The following is an 18,419-nucleotide window of genomic DNA, read 5'->3' on the forward strand; positions in this document are numbered from 1 at the left end:
TGGAAACTTTTTAGTGATAGAAATATACTTTAATAATTTATGTTGCCCTTACATAGTACCAGATAATATATAATTTAAAAATATTAAACATGTTATAGAATACTAAGACAGATTGATATGTGATATATTTAACTGAGTCTATATCGATCAATTATTATGTATTTTATTTTATATGAAATAATTCATTTTATGCAAGCATATTTAGTTTAGTTTATATTTTAGGATAAATTTAATTGAAAAATGCAGGCCAAATTTGTACTAGCATTAAATAGAAATTGATTGATGATAATTTTTTGTTGGATCACTGCTTGCTTGGAACTAAATGTCTACTCGTATTTAAATTGTGGATATTTAAATTATTCAGAAGAGGTGAAAGAAACTTTTGAAATTTTATTTTGCACAGTATGCTTGGCCATTGAAGTCTAGATAATAAATTTGATACGTTAATCGCCATGTCAATCATATGTATCTGACGCTAAAAAGTTTTACATGAGTCATGTCAGACATATGTAAAAAATAGTGTTTTTCTAGGAATTTTGGCAAAAAATGTTGATGAAGGTCACTATGATTAATTGGATATTAAGCGAACTGTAAATTATAAGTATTCCATAAGATCACCACAAGATATGTGAATAAAACCACTATTTAGTTATGATATATATTGAACTTCACTCTACAAAATTCTTCTCTCGTTACTTTTGCTATTCTCTTGGTTATTATTACAACACCATTTAGTTCTGATATATATTGAAATTCACTCTACAACATTCTTCTCTCGTTACTTTTGCTATTCTCTTAGTTATTATAAGTTACAGGTATTTATATTCATACAATTGTATCCCCTACCCCGAAGGGTCCCAAGTTAAATAGAAAAGGCCCTGGTCAAATTTTGACTAAATGTTTTTCTTTGATACATTAAGTTTCCTTGATACATTTTTAACTAAATTGTCTGATAAAGTTACTATAGCTCCTGTGATTTTTTTTATGTTATTGTGGAAATTAACGTGTTAAAATATACTCTCTTTACAAGGCCCATTGGGGAGTATCTTATAGTAAATGTTTTTTTACGGAATGTTTTTTATTACAATTGATAACTGAACAGATTTAATCAGCTAGTGATACTTGACCGCGAAAAATCTTCAAATCTCATCTTTAAGGGACATAATTTCCGATCACATCTATCGATATTATTTGAACTGCTAGCCGCAATGCTGTGATTGGCATACGATATCAAATGTTATCACTCGCATACCTGGCTATATTTAATACAACCTTATTTACTTTCAGATGAATACACACGTATTACGACTCCACGGCAGGACGTCCTTTTTAAGAAGGGATACTTGAGCAAACGAAAAACCCTTGTCGCTTCCGTCAGCACGTCTTCAGCCGAACCTGGAGCGTCCACCAGTGCACCCAGCACGCCGAGCACGCAGTCCACCAGCCCAGAACATCACGCACACTCGAATGGTAAAAATAATGGTTAATTCGAAAATTAATCTGTATCGATTTGATACAGTTTTATATTTTAGTCGACTAATTAATTAATTTATTTATAAATAAAAAATTAAAAATTGACCTTTTAATATACAAAAAAATTAATTAAAAACTAGAATTACCTGCTTTTTAACTCATACTGATGAATCTTGAACACGCTACATGTCGTCTATGGACGACATACGTACACACAGCACGTCATGCAGTTGTCATCTACGGACGACACTCGTATACACAGTTAGTCGAGCGGATGTCATTTATGGACGACATTTTTAGCGAAAGGTTTAAGCAAGCTATATGAACAAAATTAGAACACTATCTGATGGTGCAACACATGGAGTTACACATTCAGCAGTTATTTTGTTATATATTTTTTATATTTATAATTTTTATATTTTGGATACAGGATTAAATTTAGTAATTACAAAAAGTAAGTTATCTTAATTAAATTAATTACAGTAAAATATGACTCTAAAACGATATTAAGGCTAACATTAGTATTATGAAATGCAATAACTTGAAGAAAAAATGTTATGATATTGAGATAGTTTATTTAAGACTTGAGTTTCTTCTGATCATAAAAAATCCTTTAAATATCCGTTGCGCAATTTTTATTTAAGTCCCAAATCTGGGAAATAATAATTAAGAGCAGTATCAAGGAAATAAGAAAAAATAATTTGAAAATAATTGTAATGATAAAATTTTTTAATCTTTATATATAATACTTACGTTAGAGTGGGAAAATTTTAAAATAAAATGTAATAAAAATTAGGAAAAATATGGAAAAAGGAAGACATTGGAACTGTTGAAAGAAAAGTTATATCAGATATTATCAGTAAGCATTTCATTAACTAAATATTGTTTGTTATCGAAATTGGCAAATTCAGAAGTATTGTAGAAACTTTGGGCTTTTAAAAATTTAACTATGGTATTGTCAAAATTGACGACTACTCAATTTTCTAACGTAGACAGGACTAGATTAATTACTTTGCATTTAATTTATTTTCTTAAGTGTGTTACACAGATTCGCACTTCTGTGTATGAAATTTTATTTCAGGTTGAAAATTTTAACAAATGTCTTAAATGTTAGTATTATTTATCTTGACAACGTTATAGAATTAAAATTTATGCTTCATCTTACGGAAAAGCCACAATTTATAAAGTAAAACATCGAAAAATTAGGAATAGCTACGTGGGCCCATAGAGGGTTAACACAACTTTGATTTTGTAATACTAATAATAAGTCAAATCATAAAAATTGATTCCATTTTCTCTGTTTTCAAAAGTAATATAGTCGTATGTTTTTGCTTTTATCCCTATTGGGATTAGAATTTAATTAACCGGCCGATTCTTCAGTAAAGTAGACCGATGTTAAGGCAAAACTATGTCACGCTGCGCTTTTTATATAAAATGGTACTAAAAACTATCAAAATGCTATGTATTTTCTGTGCGATCAGACGTTTTACACGTAAAATGTAACTTTACTCATATTTTACTAAGACACATCAGAAAGATGCACTTGATAAGATTTTTGTTTTGGCGTTCATGCGTTTTCTAGGTTAGGTTTTGTTTCTAAAACACCTGACTGCACAGCAATCACGTAGCATTTTGACAGTTTTTAGTACTATTTTATATGAAAAAACGCAGCGTGACATAGCCTTGCCATAACATTAGTCTATTTTACGGCAAAATTGGCAGGTAAATTGTTGTTTTTGCAATACGAATTTTACGATCAGATTTTTATAAAACGGTGAATATTAAATATTTATGCAGTATACGGTATGATTTTTATTAAGTAGTTTCCACATATTTTTAGGAATACTTTATTCCATCATCTAATAATATGTCATATATGTATATCATTTATTTTCAAATTAGATCATCATTATTCTAGTTAGAAAAAATAATAATAGAGATAGAAGATGTTTTTTTAATTAATTAAATTATTCAAGTTTCTATAGTAAAGAACAAAAAACAAGTGTCGCCGAGATTTATTTATTACATCATTACTTGAAATTTTTTAGCAGATATATTAAAATTTAATTGTGTTTTTGCACAAGGGATTTATCAAAATCTGATAATATTTAGCATAAAATTGCACATTAAGAAATTAATATAATAGTACTTTTGAATATCGATAATTTCGCAAGAGGTGCTAACCTAGCACAACACATGCTAAATGCAACTGACATTGATAAGAATTCTAAAGTCCCGCGATAATTGCAATATTTATATTGTCAATGTTTGCAGTACATTGCATAATCTGGGCTGTTGTGATTTAATTATAGCATCAATATTTAAGATGCACCGTTGTATCATTACTACATAAATATTTATCTCTTTATTACACTCACGTTTAAGGGGGCGTCCATAAATCACGTGAGCCTTAAAGGGTGGGGGGGGTGAAGTAAGAAGATATCACGTGTATTTATTTTTTACCATAATTTAAAAAAAAATCTGATTTAAAAAAAAAATCATAAAATTTATGATTTTTTCTAGGCACTAAAAATAAACTTGATGTTGTGTATAAGGGTCCAAAAATCCATGAAAATCGCTCACGTGATTAATGGACGTTCCCTAAAGGTCGTTTTTATCGAGTAAACCCTCTTAAACAGTCTAGAGGCAATTAGTTATTTATTTAAAACAAATATCAAATTATGTTAGTGAAGTTATGTTAGTGCATTTTTTTTAATCTTCTCGTCCAGGTGTGGTTCATAATTTGTTGCAAACCGTGTCCAATTTCCAGATTCTTGTGGAGTCGTTTAATTTTAAAAATTCTTCAAAGTTTGCAAAAATTAGTATCGTTTTTTGGCATTGGTCAAAATTGGACCTTTTATCGACGTTTGCTCAAAAACGCCTGAACCGATTGAAGAAATTTGAAAGCTATTTGATGTATCTCAATGAGGACTATCGTTTGTCAGTTTTGTGCGACGATCTGCCAAGCCGTTTCTTTGTAATTTGGAAAATAGTGGTAAACTTTTCGTCCACATTTAAGCTCATACTACCGAATCGATTTTATAAAATCAAAAACTGTTTGGAAGATATTAGTTGGGAATGATACGGATTAATTTCAGGTGAAAATCTACCGAGCCGTTTCTTGTAATTACCTGTTGAAAACAAATTAAGCCGATTTTTATGAAACCTTTTTTGGCATATCATGGTCTTATAGAACTTACTGAAATATTACGGCCTTACGACAAGTAGTTTAATTTCAAAATTTCATCAAAGTTTAAGAAAATGAGTAGTTTTTTTGACGTTTGTTAGAATTAAAATTAGGCGATTTACTTGGCATAACGATAAGAGTACTTGGTTTTAATGAACATACTAAACCATTAAAGTTCTACGGAAACTGGTTCAATGACTTGTGGTTTGATTGCTGACGAATCAGGGCGCATTGATGGATCTGATTTATTTTTTGTTCTATATAATATTTATATTAGATCAGTAGCTTATTGGTTAGCGAGATCATAGACCGTTTTTAACATTGTTACTTAAATTTTGCCCTATAAGTCGAGGAATTTAAAGCTGCAGAAGTACACCTTAAAAGTGTTTCTCGATTGTACAATCGCTAATAAAGATATAATTAATTAACTAAAACTTTTTATCAAAGATTTATATGTTTTCATGTTTTTTTTGTTTGTTAATTTGTTTCATTAATTATGGATTTATTTCTAGAAATTCCTGCTGAGTCCGAAGTTATGATGCCAGATGGGCTTATGTACCCGAACGGTTTCTACGACCAAAACGGAGTGTTCTATGTAAACGGTGAGTAAATATTTGAATCTTTATCGTTCACCAACAAAGTTTACGTAGGTACTCTTTTAGACGGGATACTCCAAATCATGCTCTTATCAGATAAAATAGACATTTTAAAACGGATCGTGCTGAAACGAGCACTCTCGAGCATATAAATTTCTTGAAGTAAATGTATATGTAACATTTTACTGATTTATTAATTTTTGACATTGTTATGGATGAATATAATGCGATACAAATTGAAGATGGTTGGCTTCTGAATTATCATTCAATTTTCATTTTATTTTTTCAGCTATGCCGAATTTTGATGGTTTTGGGCCTATGATGATGTATCCTTATGGTCCTTATCCACCTTATGGTCACATAGAATACTACAATCAAGTTTGTATGCAGCACCCGTTCAGTACCAATGCGAGTTACGCGGAATCTCAAGTCGTGAGTACAATAAATTGAATTAGCATTACGATTCAACCAAATTATCTTAAAATTATTCCTGGTCCATCGATAAAACAGTGTCGTAAATTATATAAAAAATAATCATTGCGGCACTGGCACCCTACATAAATATTTTGTTCACTTTGCTAAGTCGTTGTTTTCCTAATAGTAAATATTTTGTTTTTTTTTTGAAAATTTAGACTTTTTTCTGCAAGTTTTGAAGTATTGAAACCCATTTAAGCCCAGTGAACCACACTGTCGAAAATGTCGAGGATATTTCATCGAACTTTAAAAATTAAACTCTTGGTATTCTGTACTTGGTATCCCCCAAAAAATGGACACAAAATATGTACTCATTATTGAAATCTCTATGAAATTTCTGATAATTTGATATGCATATGTTTAAAAATCATTTTTGACCGTCAAACGGCATTTAAAAAAAAATCTAGTTCAGCAAAACCGCTGGACCTGCCTTCTTAAAAATTTTATTAATCTCTTTCATTTCATCAATATAAGTGAATCATTTTTCGTCATTTTTATAATTTTCAGTTTTAACGCATTGAGTATAATAATTGATTACATACTATGAATTTTTTATATATTTGAATTTAAAGACATCCGAAGTTAAGTTTTTTATAATAAATTTTATTCTTTTGGAAGAAAAACGTGTGTGACATTATTTTGAGTTTTAATATAGATTTTATTGTCGATTTAAATTTGTGAATTAGATGTAAATTCATGAATGTAGGTTATCAGTACACAGCATAATTTATAATTGTTTATAAGTGTTCGCTTTCTTAGATCACGGCCGGACCGATCAAATGTAAAATATTTCGAGAGAAGATAATTTAAAATTACTTTTAGTTATAGATTTTTTAACTCTAGTCTATAATGATTATATCATGTTTTATTAGTAATATATACACCTGAAACATATTTTTAAAATATACTGTTCCAAATTCTGCCTGAGTCAAGCAACAGTGACATCGGTTTTCACGTCGAAATATACATGTTACCAAGTAAAAATAGCTCGTCTTTGGCTGCATCAATAAAAAAATACATCAGTGTTGCAGAAATTGTAATAATAAATTCATCACAGAGACTTATTATTGATGTTAAAAATATAAAAAAAATCTTGTCTAAACTCCACTCAAATCGACTATAAATGTACTGTGTTACATAATGAAGAGAGTTTTATTTTGGTAAAGAGACGTTTGTATAGAAACTTTAGCGAGCGTGTTCTACTTGTAGTTCACTGTTTTTTTTTCATTAGCTTATTATAAAATTGGGAAATGTTTGTGGAGCATTGGAGTAGTCTCTATATGTTTGAAATTCACCGAGTTCGACTCCACGTGCGGTTTTGGGTTCAGAACCTGGTATCTAGCAGTAGTGATATCCAGTTCCACTTATAAATATAGATCAAAAACATATTTCCAAATCGAAATAGATTATTCAAACATTGCTGCAAAAAAGTTGCAAATAGTTCTTCGAAATATGTAAAAATTTAATCACAGCTAGAAACGGCAATAATTATATACGAGGTGTGTTCAAAAAGTACCCGGAATTACTAATAATTAAATTTCGCGGGTCTGGAGTGTCTGATTGTCAAAAATTTTTTTTTATTGTGTTGGTATACATGCCCCTAAAGTATGATGAAATTTTCAGCTATATTCACTGTTTACTTTGTCTGTGGTAGTCGCTAAGGTTCGACGTGTTTTTCTGAGCTCGGCGATTTTTACAATGGAAGAATTGAAAAGTCAAAGAATTTGTATTAAATTTTGCGTAAAAAATGAAATAAAGTGTTGCAAAGTGCAAAAATTCACCAGATATGGCTCCGTGTGACTTTTTCCTATTCCCAAAGTTGAAGAGACCCATGAAAGGACGGCGGTTTTCCTCGATTGAAGAAAATCGCTGAGAGTGCTCAAGGACATTTCAAAAAGTGAATATCAAGGGTGCTTCGAAAATTGGAAAAAACGCTGACATAAGTGTATTATATCTGGGGGGGACTACTTTGAAGGGGACCACATTAATGTAGACGAATAAATAAATATTTTTTTGAAAAAAACGAAAATTCCGGGTACTTTTTGAACAGACCTCGTATGTTTCAATACATATTTTATAATATTCATTCATAATGATAGGTGATTACAAGATATATGAGAAAATATAAAATGTCATAATTATCTCATATGATATGCATTAAATGTAATGATATTTTAAATGAAATTATTTTGTATTCTGAAATAAAATTCGGGATTGTACAAAAAACTTACGATAATTAATTTTTTATTGTTTTATATAAGTGTTTGAATCTGGTTCTCCTTTTACAAAGTTGTATTTATAACTAAAATGTGCTAATTAGCTCATGCTTCTGCCCTGTGTTGACGCAAATGTAGATTTGATCTATGTCATCCATTAATCATTTTGAGAAAGATCTCCGATAACATGTATCAAGACACGTATAAGTTGCATCTCATTTTGTATGTTTATTGAATTTATCAATGGATTTCACATAATCAGAGTCCTGAGTTATTATTGTAGTAGTATTTTAAACGTCGGTTTAATATTTTGAATTTTTCAAAGGTTAATAAATCAGATTGATGGGGAATTTTATATTTTGTGATAATTTACGGAATATGAAGTAATAATACTGCGATATTTGACTTATTTGTTCAGATATGTAGACACTATGAAAATTTAGGATAGGACTACTATTATATTATAGTGATAGTTCTTATTTTATTATAGTAAAGAAGCAAAAAACCAAAAAATAATCCGATCTTTGCTAACTAATTTCACTCATCATCAATCAACTATTTTTTATCCACACAAGCTCAATACGTTCACAATTTTTTTTTTTTTTTCAAAGTAAACGAGTCGAAATTTTGAAAAATTTAATTCCATAGTCTTTAAATTAAAATTTAACCCTTATCTGCTCGCTAGCTTTTCGCACGTGATCCCCAATAGGTCGTAGATGATTTTTATTAATAATTTTTTTTCATTGAATATTATTTACATGTAAAGTATTCCGATATACGAGTTTAATTCGTTCTGTAATCATGCTCGTATCTCGAAGCACTTTTTTCCATATAAATATGCATTGAAATCCAATCAATTTGTTCTAGCATTATGAATTTTGTTAATTTTTTTTTGAATATCAAAAATAAGTTTACCATTTCTTAATTTAATCGTTGTTTTTTTTTATCCATGATATTGCCAAAATGAGTTAGACATGTTTCATTGAACAGCTCCGATGCTCGAACTGTAGCAACTTTTTCGGTGTGATTTTGATCCCCAATCTTTTAGAGCTTAGAAGGCTGCTTATAAATTATTATAAAGCTCTTGCCTGGAGGTATATCCTTCATCAACTCTTTTTGTTTAAACACAGTTTATATCTTTGATGTGTTACACTCGTACAACCTTTCCATCCTCATATTATTAATTATTATTTCACGATTTAATTCAAGATACATGACTCTTTTTTTAGGCCCATAGTTATAATTGTACATAATAATTGGTAAATATACAAAGAGCAAAAAACTCAACATATATAACTAAAACCAATTTGGACGTACGGAATACAGCTTTGGGCAACGGCACGCAATTCCAGCATCGCCATAATTCAAAGATTTCAAAACAAGATTTTGAAAGAAATTATAAACGTACCCAAATATGTTTCATATTGGTTGGTTCATACATATTTGAACATAAACACAGTTCAGGAATAAATTGAAAAATTCAGTCTGAGATACAGGGAAAAAATACAGAATCACCCAAACATCATGGCCAAAAGTTTAGGCATCGAACGGCTCAAAAGAAAACGGCTCTTTTCTGAAATCCTTTACTAACATTTGGATACACATTATTTTATTAGCACTGTGTACTAATTTATAATAAGTACAATTACTACCGTTTTCTTTTTATTACTAGGTTTTATTCAATTTTTTCGCATCAGCACCATCACTATTACTTCTATGAGCTGCACATAATCAACATCGAAACGGAACACCACTGGGTGGCCTTTCGACCTTTTTTCCTTATATAATAAACCATTAAAGTTACTGAATGTTGTTTATAACGACGGATTGTAATTTATAATAGCAAATAAAAAAAACAAAAATATATAACTGTGCAAATACCGTTAATTTTTCAGCAGTTAAAATAATCTTCGATATATTTGCGTGGGTAAATCGTGAAATGGCTAATAAAAAATAATTTACTATCATAAAATAGCCAAAATATTTCTATGGCAGGAAAGTTGTTACACAACTGCTGACATTTCTCATATTTTCAATTTTCCATTAACATTTTTGGGGGCGTCTAGTCCAGACATAAGGCATGAAAGTATTTATTTTTTATGTGAATTTAAAAAATAATTTCAAAATTTTCAAAATGAATTCCAAAATTTAACGTTTTTGCCTGGTTCTAAAAACACGCAGTGTTGGTTGTATTTTTTATTATTCATGGTATAACTACTAGTACTTTAGATATTGAATTGATTTTCTCCTTAGTCGGATACGAATGAGATGGCGAGTCCGCACGACGATGCAGCTAGTCACAGCAGCCCAGAAGATTCTGGAAAGGCTTCTACCAAAGACACGGGCGACAGTGAAGCAGCCCAGCACAGCGCTGACAGCAGTGGAGTTTCTATTAATAATTCCAACGGTCCAGAACAGGATACCACACTGCACAATGGTATGGTAGATACACCCCATTACATCTACCCTGGTTACATGTTTGGAGCCCAAATGTACCACGTTAACGGTAAGCAGTTACCTAGTTTACCTAGTTGCTTAGTTATTTACTTCCCGAAGGAGAAGTTTGTTTTCATAAAAAATCCTAAAAGCATAAAGCTAACTTTATGCTTTCCCGACGTTTCAAGCCATTCTGAATGGAACGAGACCAAATTTGGAAAATTATGTGTGTGTGTGTGAACAGATTTTTTGCCGTAAATCCACGTTTTTTTTATAAACGGCTGGACCTATTTCAAAAATTTAAAAGCCATTCGATGTATCTCGATGAGGACTACCGTTTATCAATCTTGCGCCACGATCAGCCAAGCTGTTTCTTTGTAAATCGCAGAAAAGTGAAGAATTTCTCGTCCACTTTTTAGCCCGGAATTCTGAATCGATACCATAGTCTTATAGATCATACTAAAATATTAAGGCCCTACGATTACTCATTTCACTTTAAAAATTCGTCAAAGTTTGCAAAAATTAGTATCGTTTTTTGGCATTTGTCAAAATTAGCCTTTTCATCGACGTTTGCTCAAAAACGCCTGAACCGATTTCCGAAATTTAAAAGCTATTTGATGTATCTCGATGAGGATTATCGTTTCTCAGTTTCGTGCGACGATCGGCCGAGGCGTTTCTTTGTAATTTGCAAAAAAATGTTAAACTTTTCGTCCACATTTAAGCTAATACTACCGAATCGACTTTAAAATATCAAAAACTGTTCGAAAGATTAAAATTGGGAATGATACTGATTAGTTACATGTGAAAATCTACCGAGCCGTTTTCTTGTAATTAAAATTCAAGCCGATTTTTATGGAACTTTTTTTGGCGATATATCATGGTCTTGTAGAACTTACTGAAATATTACGGCCTTACGACAAGTAGTTTAATTTTAAAAATCCATCAAAGTTTGTGAAAATATGAGTAATTTTTTTAACGTTTGTTAAAATTAAAATTAGACGATTTACTTGGTATAACGATAGAGTACTTGGTCCTAATGAAAATACTAAACTAAACCATTAAAGTCTTACGGAAACTGCTTTTAAAAAATACTCTTAGTTAACGTGTTCGTTCGTTTTGTGTTATAAATCCACTCAGAATACTTTTAATCACTCATTGATTAATTAATTTTTTATTGATTAAGTCGATTATTTATACATATCGGGAAGTTCATGTAACTTGCCTCAAGGCAAAATACCAATACCAACTAGTTTATATTATTATTGTATTTGTATATAATCGTTTAATAATTGTGTTTGCCATAACCTATTGGATATGTTATGTGTGTCATATTTTCAACTGAAACAATTTGTTTGCAATTAATGATAACATATAATTATTTAGGTATGAATATCCAATGCGGCAATGGTATGGCTCTAGGCGGTTCTATGGATGTTTCGAATAAACAAAAAATCAAAAAGAAGAGAAGGAGGAAGCAGCGAAAACCTTCGGGATGTAATGGCGTAAGTTACTTTTCAATATCTAAATACTTTTGTTGTGATAATATTTGGGCATTTTATTACATATTGGTTAAGCGCACTGCCTTGTGCCAACATGGTCATATGCAGTAATGATATCATTTTTACTTGAAAATATAGATCAAAAATGTTTCCAATTGAAAATAGCCCTTTTGGGCACTGTGCTGTGGTATGGCAATGGAAAATCTCACATTATTCTTCCTCATTTGAATTGGAGTTTAACTTATCTCACGGACCTGTCCCAGGTTGTAAATATTATTCTTACAATAATATTTACAAGCCAAAACGTTTCATATCAGTGCAGCTTGAACATGAATGGACAATTATTTATTCCAGATATTATTATGTATTATTATCAATAATCATTTTACATATTTGTATTGCAATTGAATTTCCATAACATTTTTCAAATGTTTTTGTTTTATTTTAGACGAATGCTACTGATAATTCAGAAGACGAATTTTCAAGCGATAGCGAAACCGCTAATGATTCTTTAGAAAGAGGTAGTACCACAAGCAGCCTCATGTCGAGTATTAACGGCGTCCAAGAAGCTTGCCTGAAGGAACAACTAGTCGAACAAGGAAATTATCCACCTCCAAATTCTCCCATCCCATGTGATCCTTCAAAGTCAGTACTAAATACGAATTGCTCTGAGTTTATTCCAAAGGCTCATCTTCTGGCTAAAACTAGCCAATTAAAAACTGATGTACAAGAATTTGTGCCTCAGTGTTATAAAGTTCAACAAATTGCACTAGAACAGCCCATCGAAACAGAAACCGAACAAAATTCTCAAATACTTCAGGTTCAGGAAAATATTGTTCAAAAACAGCTGGTTCCAGAAGTTGCTCAAGAAAAACTTGTCGAAGAGAAACTGGTTGAAGAGAAACCGGTTGAAGAGAAACTGGTTGAAGAGAAACTGGTTGAAGAGAAACTTGTCGAAGAGAAACTTGTCGAAGAGAAACTTGTTGAAGAGAAACTTGCTCAAAAGAAAATTGAAGTAGAATCTGTAAAGGTAAAACCTATCAAAGAAAAATCTGTTAAAGATAAAGCTGTTCAAGGAAAAATTGAAGTCGCTGTTCAAACTAAGAGAATCAAAAAAGATAGCAAACCTGCTCCCAAACAATCGTTCACAGTTCCTTTGACAAATGGAAGTGCGCACAAGAATATGGAAAGTCCAATAAAAAAGGTAGCACAACCAGTTATTGAAACGGTACGTAAAGTTCAAATAATATGCAAAGAAAAACCATCGCCTATCAACTGCAGTACGCCCCGTACCGACCAATGGACTACAGTTAAAAGCTCACGTTCGAAAAACAAAAAGAATCGACATGATACGTCCTCAGCGTCACCTACGTCTCCTGTCAGTGACGTAGCTTCTGAGAACACCTTCCGAATGTTCATTGAGGGTAATGTCACACCACCACCATCAGAAGAAGATGGATCATTAGATACTGATAAGCTCGAAGATAATGTATGCTTTACATCTGACGACACTGTAGATAATAATGAAGAGATCAATACTGAAGAATCTAATACATTGTCAGATAAGAAAAATAATAAAACTTCTAAAACGAAGTCGAAAAAGAGCAAGAAAACTAAAGATAATAACAAAAATAAAACTAATAGTTACGATAATGATGAGAAAAAGAATAAATCTAGAACAACGAATGGTAAACCTCATAAATTGACAAAACAAGTTGATATAGAATCAGTAAAATCTAATCTGGCACAACTATTGGGACCAACGAATATGACCGAATTAGATTTTACTAATGTAGAAATGAGAGACCGAATGAATGGAATTGGAATTGAGGAGCTCAAAGAACTTTATATTGAACTTCCTGAGTTAAAAGATCAGCATCTGGAGAACTTATTACAGTCATCTGAAGACTACGTTTACACTGCCCCTACGCTTTCTGTTACAGATAATCCTAAAGAATTCATTCAAAGTCATGTGTTGCCTCCGACGCCGGATGAAAGTGTAACAAGTTGTAATATTTCTAAAGAAAGTGTAAATGATTCTATGTTGAATTCCAAAGAAAATGATGTATCCTCTTCAAATAGTGATAGTGAAGATTTGCAAACAGTAGCCAGCAATAAAATTTTACTAAAAGAAGAAATGGAAGCGGCGCCTGTAGTTTGTGATATTAAGTCAGAGGAAATAATAGAACAAATATCTAACACCATAGATATTTCTGAGGATTTGGAATCTACATTAAATTCTGTACCAGATCTCACTATTGATTCAGAAAACCCAGAAAGTGAGGCTCTGGACAGTGAAGTAGTGGAAAACAAGTTTCTGGAAAATGAACTTTTGGATGAGGGTGTTATAATAACGGAACTAAAAGATCCTGAGGTTAATTATTTCCATATCACCGAGACTGTACAAAAATGGCTGAAAGAACAAAAAGAAAAGTCACCTGAACCTGTTCTGCGAGAGCCCGATGACCCCGCATTAGCTGTTCTATTGAATCAAGCGGAATTGGACGGCAGCGGCTCGAGCGATCAGGATACGGACGAGTGCGATGACGATTCACCTAGGAATCCAAAAAACTCCCGAGGCAACCCCTTGCGTGCATTATCTGTTGAAAGCTTGAGTAAAAAGTTGAAAGCGAAGAGATCGAGGTCGACGCCGCCGTCGCTGAGGCGAGGTGAAACTGGTGATACGGACAGCGATTATCTGAGCGACATTCAAGATGACTCACGTAAGAGGGTTGCAGGAATAACATCGGAACCTGACTTGCTGGATTGCTGGGAACCTGACATTCTGCCCTTCGATGCATTGCCTCATCTAGTCCGATCGAAGACAGAAGACGAAGAAGTGGTCGAACAATACGAGTCCGTCTACGGCAAGAGCGTGGACTACGAAAAATTGAGCGCCTCACTTGGCGCAAAACCCCCCGTACTGCCACCGCTTCGCGGCGAAGGCGTTGTGCCCCCCTGCAACGGCATCTGCTGCAGCCTCATGTAAATGACAACTTGATGATCACTATCACATTATCATTACGTGTTACTACACAAAAACTAATCAATGTTTGTAATTATTCTCGATTAACGTAATTTTAAAAACACGACATCGTTTATATAGATTTAAGTAATGATCCGAACATGAAATTTCAATCGTAATTTATAAATCGCACGCACTAAAGAATTTCTAAATATTTGATGTGTCGTCCATTAAACAAGAGTTCAATCTATTATCAGGTTATACTATGAAAGTTATAGCGATCATTACATTTATATCTTTATTTTTTCACCGAGATGAGATTATGAAACGTTGTTTGTTAATATAAATATCATATTTTATTTGTTACTGATACTTGTTACAAAATATAAGTTTAGTTACGGCCTAGGGTGGTTGACGGCTGTTCCGACATTCGGAGCTTGCGTTATATTTTATTAAAAATTGTAGGAAGCTTTGGAGATAAACTAGTTTCTTATAGTGTATCATTTTCTATTGTACCATAATTATGTATAGTTCTTTGAAAAGATATTACGTCGAAACTTATACAAAACACAAAGAAATAATTTTTATTTCTCCAAAGTTTTTTACAAATGGTACTGGATGTCAGAAAAGCCCCTTAGGAACTTTAAGACTGTTTAGAAACTGTAACGTTTCAAATACTTAATTAGATAATAAGAAATGTTAGATGTTGATGTCTGAATGATGGTTATCTTGTTAATAATGTTGAGTACTTCATGAAAGATGTTGCAAGAATTGCTGTTCATTAAGTTGTAATACGTGTCTCATAACAACATGAATAATTCGTGCAAATAATAATGATTGCGCGCTGATTTGAGTACCAACAAAATACATGCGCTCTGACTCTAGACAGTCATCAAAAATATAAATTTACCTTAAGTTGCATTTATTCTGTGAACACAAACGCGACATTTATATGTTCTAACATAATTTTCATTACGTTTACATTTCTCATTGTGACCACACTACATTTACTACTTTTTTACGGTTTTGAGCCAAGGAATAAAACGATAAGCAATTTGAACAATGAAATATAAGCTGGACTTATGCACAAACCTTCTATTTGTGGTTGTGAACAAATTTTCATTGATTTTTGGAACTAGACATAATTTACAGAAAGTTTCGAATTAATTTGTTTTATATTTCTATTCACAATCATATTTATTTCTAATTTGATATTTCTAGAAGAATTCTGCAAAGATTTATCAGCGGTAACAAATGAAACAATTTTCTACCACAACTTATGCAATGCTTTAAATGAAGTTATAGTGAGCGGAACCATAAAAATTTATTTGTTGTAACTCGAAATAAAATTATATAAATTAACTTTGCTTTTATTATTCATATTTTTTGTGATTATTCTCTTGGCTAACAACTGGTATTTTAAATTTCATGCGTTTTCGTGTTTTCATTAGATTATACAACTTTAGGGAAAATAGAAATTATCAAGTGAAGTATGAATTTTTTTGCATTGCATTATAAATATATAATTTACATAATTCTTTAGGATGTTAATACTATTATTAATAAATTCTTAACGTGATACAGTTTTTAAGAAACATTTGTAATGTACAATTTGGCCAATAAGGAAAATTCTTCAAAATGTTGTTGAAATGAAATTTTCTTCATTAGCTACATTTTGTTGATTTGTTTCTTGATCTTTAACAAGCGCTTATGTTATTATGTTCAGAGTAGAATAATTATGAAATCATTGAAGCTTTCACGATAGCATATGATTTTTTATTGCATCCTTTAGATAATATTCCTAATCATATTTAATAGTTGCTTTGTTTGCATAAAACTCACATTACAGTTTACAATATTCAAATTTAGATAAATATTGACCGTAGATTAAGTATAACTTAGGTAAATAGCAGTTATAAATTGAATAGTTTATTCATATAGGTACAGTACAATGATGCATCTCATAATACACAGAAAATGCAGCTTCACGTATGGGAGTGCGAAATGAGACTATAAATGCTTCCATAATCTGATTAATTATAGTTTCATTGAATAAAAATCATATTCAATTTAATCATTACTTTAATATATTATATTATAAGTTGATATAAAAGACATTTTGAACTGTCACGTTTCACGGTTTCCTACTCTCACGAGTTATATTTTTTTGATGATTATAATAATTAAATAGCAATAATAAATTGACTATAAGATAAAAAGAAATTAATTTATCTTTGCAACATTGTGTACGTTTTTATTACTGACTTACTTCGTGCTGTTATTAACCAAAATATGTTAATTTTTGACATACACAAGCAGGATACTCAATAAGTGTAGGCCAATAACGTTGATTTGATATTTATATTATAATTAATAATTATCTATTAGTGTTTCAAATGAGTAATAATGTGTGCGTTGATTTTGTATCAAATTTAGGCCATATAGTCCCGCTAATTTGCGTTCAACAATAATGTTTATTTATGTGTGCCTTAATACAAATGCCACAGGATGATATAAATATGTTTAACATCATATACTATTTGAAACAAAATACATATTATATGACAACATATATATTTAATACTACTGAAGCTACATATAAATGTATTCTTGCGGTGATAATGTTAAGCATGTATCCCATATTATAAAGTGTATCTATGATGAATATTGCATTAAGTTTGTGTGAATGTTTAATTGCTTAATAAATGATCAAGTTATTAAAAATAGCGTTTTTTGTCACCTTCCATTTTTCATGTTTTTTTTTTATATACATCTGATTCTTCGAATATATAGTTATGTAAAGTGAACCCTTATTGATTACTTATATATATATATATATATATATATATATATATATATATATTAAATGTTAAATATGAACGATTTTTAACTCACACTTTATTTGGTAATTACAGACGTTTCGAGACTATGGTATGCCTCTTCTTCAGAGTAATTTCAAAAACAGTTACTTATCTACTACACATTTTTTAATATTTAATTTAAATTACATTTAATTTTTGATATACAAAAAACACCAGTACTAAAACAATTACTTACAGAAAGAAGAATTTCAACCAAGTCTTTGGAGGAGCGACATCAAGAGATTTTTTTATTTTTTTTTTAAACTTTATTACAATTTCTTACATTTTTACATACTTAACACTTTTCCTTACATACATATTACTTTTTCTTACTTATTACATTGTATTATTACATGCATTTTCCCTTTTATTACATATTTGAATTCTAACTTTTTTCGAAGGTAGACCTTGGTGTATTGACTCTCCAACTCAGTCATGGGTGCACAGAGTCAGAGTTCTTCTTTTTCTTTTTGAGTACAGGGATACAAGTCGAGTACCTCTTACTTGTAAGAAGGATGATGCTACTACAGCTATAGCCCCCGCTGCATATACTAAGTAATTTGAAGTGAAACTAGTACTAGTACATTGGTATATCTCAAAAACTAGAACTGTTAGCAAATTTGTGTTTATTGGGAATCAGCATTCTTCAGTTACTTGAAAACCATCGTAACATCTAAGAAAACAAAAGTTCAGATAAAATTAAAGACCTCAA

General features: G+C 31.1%; 1 protein-coding gene across 4 annotated transcripts in view; it reads left to right on the forward strand.

The window, feature by feature from the left end:
• The window catches only part of LOC113378512, a 150,833-nt gene extending 134,653 nt beyond the window's left edge, over positions 1–16,180 (forward strand). For all 4 annotated transcript variants that reach the window (XM_026619052.1, XM_026619053.1, XM_026619054.1 and 1 more), the window contains exons 4-9: positions 1,288–1,470; positions 5,173–5,262; positions 5,546–5,688; positions 10,200–10,452; positions 11,766–11,884; positions 12,330–16,180. In XM_026619052.1, the coding sequence (XP_026474837.1) occupies positions 1,288–1,470; positions 5,173–5,262; positions 5,546–5,688; positions 10,200–10,452; positions 11,766–11,884; positions 12,330–14,870 (3,329 nt within the window). In that variant the 3' untranslated portion in view covers positions 14,871–16,180. The remainder of the gene's footprint in view (positions 1–1,287; positions 1,471–5,172; positions 5,263–5,545; positions 5,689–10,199; positions 10,453–11,765; positions 11,885–12,329) is intronic.
• The last annotated feature ends 2,239 nt before the right edge of the window (positions 16,181–18,419 follow it).

This window comes from Ctenocephalides felis, unplaced genomic scaffold (assembly GCF_003426905.1).
Source record: "Ctenocephalides felis isolate EL2017-DRISC unplaced genomic scaffold, ASM342690v1 CF-g0.4_SCAFFOLD_01886, whole genome shotgun sequence".
Lineage (NCBI taxonomy): Eukaryota > Metazoa > Arthropoda > Insecta > Siphonaptera > Pulicidae > Ctenocephalides > Ctenocephalides felis.